Source organism: Kryptolebias marmoratus, linkage group LG10, assembly GCF_001649575.2.
Source record: "Kryptolebias marmoratus isolate JLee-2015 linkage group LG10, ASM164957v2, whole genome shotgun sequence".
In the NCBI taxonomy this organism is placed as follows: Eukaryota; Metazoa; Chordata; class Actinopteri; order Cyprinodontiformes; family Rivulidae; genus Kryptolebias; species Kryptolebias marmoratus.
In genome coordinates, this window is record NC_051439.1 from 2,149,471 (window position 1) to 2,156,120 (window position 6,650).

The 6,650-nt window shown below is 42.3% G+C and overlaps 1 protein-coding gene across 2 annotated transcripts in view; it reads left to right on the plus strand.

Moving 5' to 3' along the window:
* ppp2r3a (protein phosphatase 2, regulatory subunit B'', alpha) overlaps positions 1-6,650 on the plus strand; it is a 131,889-nt gene that overhangs the window by 74,675 nt on the left and 50,564 nt on the right. For both annotated transcript variants that reach the window (XM_017436422.3, XM_017436423.3), the window contains exon 2: positions 2,919-6,312. In XM_017436422.3, coding sequence (XP_017291911.1) covers positions 3,559-6,312 — 2,754 coding nt within the window. In that variant the 5' untranslated portion in view covers positions 2,919-3,558. The remainder of the gene's footprint in view (positions 1-2,918; positions 6,313-6,650) is intronic.

Consider the following 6,650-nt stretch of genomic DNA (forward strand, 5'->3'; position numbering starts at 1 on the left):
CCAGCCACTTGGGCCAGCTCCTCCGGGGGAATCCCAAGGCGTTCCCAGGCTAGCCGAGAAACATAGTCCCTCCAGCGTGTCCTGGGTCTTCCTCTGGGCCTCTTCCCGGAGGGACGTGCCCAGAACACCTCACCAGGGAGGCGTCCAGGGGAATGCATAGAGTTTCATTAAAATCCATCCAGTAGTTAGAGATATTTTGTTAACAAACAAACAGGGCTGACTCCAAAGTTTTACACAAAAGTTTTAAGTGAAGATCTTGCAAAATGAAAAGCACTCGGAGTATGTTCAGTCAGTGACTCTCAGTTACAATTACACCAAATGTTAGGACAATATCTTTAAAATGTACTGAATTATAGCCATTTTGGGGGTTTCTAAGGACAGTTGCCTGTGGCAGCCATCTTAATTTGAGTTGCTTCCAAATGTTTATAATTTATAGATCATCCAAAGTTTCATTCAAATCTGTTTAGTGGTTAATGAGATATTTTGCTAATGGTACTAGCTAACACATATGTATACACATACACACAGACACAGCAATTAATAGCTGAAAAACTCTTAAATGGAAAAGGAAAAGAAAAGCTAAAGGATGAAGTGCCATATTGTGATAATTTTGCACAAAAAACTGGGAACTATTGAAGTTTCACACAGTTCTTAAATTTAACACTAAAATTTGTCCCTCACATTACCTCTAGTTGGACTCAGTAAGTTGCTATAGTTACCAGGAGTTTTTTTTTCTAAAATATTTGTTAAGGATTTAGATATAAATCCAGATTTTTTTTGGCCAGATTTGTGCTTTAGTCTCTATCTAGTAGACATTAAAGTGAAAGCTGATACTACCACATATTGTCACTTTACGTGCCATTAACACATGCCCAGGAGGAGTAAAAAACTGCATCACTTCTACTAAATCACACTGCAGAATGTGTGCTCACTTGTGAATCATCTTTTTTTCTGTGTCAGTGAGGCATGTGTACACATCCATCAGAGGGTGTGTGAACTTACGTGTGTGTGTTGGTTGTTTGGTGTTATAAACATCAGTAGAGTTTGTTTACATGCTCAGTCTCAGTCTGGGAAGCTGTCATTTCGCAAGATATACACACACAGATATTTAGAGTATACGCAGCAAGGCTGAAGGTCTCTGAATAGACCTGTTTGCATGATTTTGACCGTGTGATTACTATGCTACGAGAGTCCTAATTCTAACTGTTCACATTTATAAGTGCAGCTTGTCAGAAAGTGCAATTTCCTGTTCAAGATACTGATTCAGCAGCATCCAGCTGTTACACATATGTTTGTGTAGGAAGATGGAGTAGAGATGGTGTGTGTGTGTGTGTGTGTGTGTTTGTCTGTCAAAAAATTTCAAACTAATGCATGAATTTTAATGAAACTCTTTAAAAAGTTACTATTGAATGTACGTGTCCAACTGATTACTTTTTTAAGTCAGCCTTATTCAAGATGGGTGCCACACATAATAACCCTGAGCATACACATAAACCCCGTTGAATTTACAGGTACTGAGGTGTGGTAGTAGCTGAGAGTCATCCTCGACACATACTCCAAGCACGATCAGCTCTCACAATACTGCATGAGATTGCGCATTATTTTCAAGGTTTGACCAAAACAGCTGTAACTTTGCCTTTTCTCTGTTTAGGGTTAATCTTAGTCTAAAACTCTGGCACGAAAGGCAGCAGACGACATGCATTGCTTTAAGGAATGTTAGGCCATAACTGCTTGCCAACGTGTCTGTGTTAGCAAGCATCTATGAATGCTAATAATTGAGTTAGGTCTTTATACATTGTTACATATTGTTTAGAGGTTTTGTAGAATAAAATTTGCAGAGGTGTCTCATTCATATGTAATGATTCAACAAATTTATACAATAGTTTGTTTTCATCAAATGGATTTGAACTTAGGTTAGCATTTATATGTGTGTTGGTAGTAGTGCTACATTATGACGCTGTTACTGTTAATGTTGCAAAATAAGCAGGAAAAGAAACTGAGACACGAGAAACTCCCACAGAAAGCAAAAAAACATCAGATAAGATGGCGAGACCATCAACCTGAAAATGTACAGCTCTAAGGTGAAAGAATGAGAGAAGAGAAGAACAGTGTCAAGATAGAGAAGGTTCTCAGGGAATTATGGGAGGTCTCACAGCTGCCGGCCTCTTAAGCAATGTGGTAGTTTCAGTAGTTGCAAAACAAAGGGATGGTTTTGTTTCACTTGAATTAAAATTATAAGCCTGCTATCAAAAGGTTAGTATGCTTACTGAACCCTAATTAGGAATTATTAATTTAGAAGACAAGTATGACTTAGTACTTAGCCAGCTACCACTGGGCTTAACCTCTTTTCTGGGGGAAACCCTGCCTATTATGTTGTTTTAAACATTTTTAGGAAAGGTTTCCACTAAATTTTGACAGACAAAGGTTTCATATCTTTATGCACTCATGTCAGTCTGCTGGCTTCGCATTTCATGCTACCATTTCTACTTTACACTTTTGCATGTCATACATTGGTCCACACTCATCACATTTTACATTAACAGGACAGTCATTTTAAAGGTGTTGTTCTGTCAAATAGTTATCAATAGTTATTGGCTCTTTTCAGACTTTATTTCATTGCAAAGATAGTAAAAGTGTTCTTTTAAACATAAAGGTTGCAGACTCTAATCAAAAAACATTTGTTATGTAACAGGCTTCAACTGAATCTGGCTTGCTTGTAATGGCTTGGGTGGATGTTTGCGCTCCCTTAGTGCCTCTAGTCCATACTATAATAAGATGCTGAAAGCGCAAACATAAAGAAAAATACAGTTATTATTAATCTTTAACATCTGTCCTAATGATTTATTGTCTCTTCTTCTGTTTTCTCTTCTCCACTTTCTCACCCTTTCTTCCTCCTTCCTCTCTTTTCTGGCTCGCAGGTGGCGTCCTTCAGTCACATGCGCACCCTCCCTCTTACACATGGCTGACAGCCCAAGACCGAAGGGGTAAAAAAGAGAACAACGGCAAGGAACCTCATCGCATATTTGTACAGAGAAAGAGGCGGTCTAGGGTCAGTCCCTTGCTATTCTGCAGCTGTGTTGGAGTCAGCAATTGTTCTTCAGCTTTGCAAGGAGAAAGGTTGTTCTTTCTACATCTCGTGACCCATTGGATGAATCCAGGCCAGAGCAATGTAAAGCTTTCACTAGCCTCAGATTGGGCCTCTGGGGCTGGTCTATGGAGGTATTTGTGATAACCCTGCTGGATCTTCTGCTGTCACCATCCTCCATGGTTGTCATTAGTGGCTAATGAGCTGCTGCCTGAGAGGAAAGAGAGAATGTGCCTGTGCAGAGAAGCAGAACTGTACAGCTCTTATTAAGAGGCCCAGCAATTTCTAACAAGAAATTATTCGCCTTTTCAAAAGACTCTAAACCTTTGAAACCATGAGCTTTGAACATTTGAAAAGAATTCAACTTTGAAAGTTTTTTTTTTTTCATTTTTAATTATGAATATATTGTTTTTGTGTCAGCAATGTCTGTTAAAAATGTCATCCTTCTTATGCCCTGAAAAAAACTGATCACCATGGCAGCAGCCTATCGTGTAGTTGTGAGCAGTGTTAGCTGCTACAATAGTGTTGTGGTTGACCGACGCAGCCACTCCCAAGCTGTACACTACTGCTGTGGGCCATGTGAGGCGCTGTCCCAAGGCTTAGACTGCACTGTTGCACATCGTGGAACTTGCTCTGAGCTTCTTGTTGCCCCTGATTCTGTGTACAATGACTTCAACAGCTCACCCACACACTCCCGTAATATGATGACTCAGCAACTTCCTAACCATAGTAAACTTTGTGTTACCATGGATACCATTCATAATGGTACTCTAGAGAGGGCAGGCAGCAGTGGCAATTTGTCTGCATGGGAGGACAGCCCCACATGGCGTGGTAAAAAAATTCCCAGTGCTGCAGGATTTACTGGGAACTTAAACACTTCTGGGAGCCTAAAAGACATTACTGAAGAAGCCATTAACCTGGCCAGTGGCAAGCTCAAAGAGTTTTCTTTTGACAAGCTACGCTTGACCTCCTCTAGTCATGTCACCCTACGCAAAGGCCGTAAGGTCCGCCCTGAATCTTTTAGCCGTCGGTCCACTGACCTGGACATCATCTATGGCCACTTCAGCTCCAGTTTCACAACAAACACAATAGCAAACAGCATGACAAATGGCTTGGCTACTTCTAATGATGAGAACCTTCCGCCAGTTGTATTTGGGAAAGGAACAGGAATAGAAGAAGCAAAGCTAAAGGGGAGCTCAGGTACACTGTCAGCCAACACCAAAGTAGGTAGTGGCTCAACAAGCAGCCTTTCGAGTATGGGGTCAATGAACCAGAGTCTGAACACAGTGGCCTCCTTGTACCGCAGCACCCTGGGGGAGGAAAACTTAATTGCCCGATTGCTTGAGAAAACACGAGCAGAAGCAGCTACTGGAGGAGCAGGAGGGGAGGACATTCGTGCATGCCTTGACATCCTGCTTAAATGTTCTGAAGACCTAAAGAAATGCACTGACATCATCAAGCAGTGCATCAAACGCAAAGCCGGTGGAGGGCCAGAGGATGGAGGAGCAAGTCCTGACAGTGTTTATCGGGCTGTGATGACACGACTTAGCTCCTATCTGAAGAGACTGCCTTTGGAGCTCGAAGGGATTGGAAGTTTGGGAAGCAGTGGACCAGGAGGTCAGGGTGCACCTGGAAGCGGACAGAGTGATCTGGCTGAACTGGTAAACACTCTTCACTCCATCCAGCAAGGACCTTTCTCTCCAATATTTGGCAATGAGCAACCTCCCCGCTATGAAGATGTGGTGCAGTCACCCCCAATCCCAAAGATTGTTTCACACTCTTCTACTCCTTCCTCATCTTTATCTTTGTCTATGTGTTCAAAATCAGATTCCATCTACACCAAACCAGTCCAGAGTTCAGCTCAGTCTAAAGGACCTCCACTCACCAATGGACTACAGCATCCACATACTTCTTCTGTCACCCAGCACACTCTTTCTCTATCATCAGTCACATGCTCTTCTTGTAGTTCTTCTCCAACACACTCCCCATCCTCTTTTCGCAACTCACCAACCTCACCTTATATACACACTCCCCCAGCATCTCCAATGGAGGATCTTTATATTGAGGAAGAGGAGGCAGATATGGAAAAGACTACAGATCACATCTCACTGCAAACACACACTCCAACTAAAGGGGTGAGCACTACCCAGAACAAAAATGGGACTATGTTGGGGCAACACCTTTACGTGTCTCAATCTAACACACTTCATAATTCTTTAAATAATTTTCCAGCCAGCTCTGGTTACATTCCCTCTTGGCCTAAAACTGCCTTACTAATAGGCTCAACACCTACAGCTACGTCACACAAGAATGATGACATTGACAAGCTGCTAATGGACTTGGAGAATCTTTCTCAGAGCATGAGCCACCCCAGAATAACAGAACCTCCTCTTCCAGCTAAAACCAGGAAGCGAATGGGAGGCCATGGGATTATCTCTAATGAGTCTTTAAATCAGCCCAAAATGACCCAGTTTCAGGTTAAAAAACCAGCCATCAACCAAAGTGTAAATGGTCTTAGCTCCAGCATGCCCCAGAGTATCACTCCTCCACAGGGAGAGAACAATGAAGCTGGAGGGGCTGGAGATGAAGAGGATGGGGCACTTTTGTTAAGAATTCTTGAAAGTATTGAGAGTTTTGCCCAAGAGTTGGTGGATTCTGGGTCAGAAGGTACCGGAAGTCTGGAGAGGAAATGTGGAAAGGAGCAGGAAGTGATGAGACTATTGCAAGATACACTGACCATTGCTGGTAGGGCTGATACACCTGAAAGCACAAACCCACCAGCTGTTTCAACCACTCCCTCTATGCATACAGTTGTAGTCCCAGCTATGCAGACAAAACACACACAGGAAATTACACCTGTGATTTCACTTACACCGACACCCATACCTGCAGTACCTGAACTTGAGTGTAATATTACAGTAGAGTCTGCACTTAGACCTACACTAGATGCCTCTCCTGATCTTCTGTCTATGCCTACACCAGTGCTAGATAAAGTTACAGAAGCTTCTGCAGGTGAATCTGCACCTGAAGCATCTGTACCTACAAGCTTCCATACATCCACACATGTAGATGGACCTACATCTGTGGTCTCACCGGAAGCTCCAGTTCCTGTTGCCATCCCAGCTGCAGAAGCCATAAGAGATGCTGCCATTACTGTTGGTGAACCTGCTGCTATGGGAGATGGTGGTGCAACCCTTCTCATCCAGCAGACTCCAGAGGTGATCAGGGTAAGTAACAAAGTTAAAAATGCACAATCAAATAAGCTACACAGCAAATTCAAAAGTGTTAAATGTTTTGGTGTTAGCAGACTTTGTGCAAAAGCAGAGTTAATTTTACACTTATAGAGTCACATTCTGTTCATGTAACTCTGGGATGTATATTATTAGTAGTTAAAATCCAGTGTTAAAACAAAGTGTTTACATATCAAATCTAGAGGTGTTAAAATGGAATCAATAACTCTTTACTTCTTAACTCTGAACTCCACCAGCAGCTCGAACACTGAAAGAGTTAATTCACTGACTCCGCCCCAGAATCACAGATTCCCACCGAAGCGAAGCGACAGAAG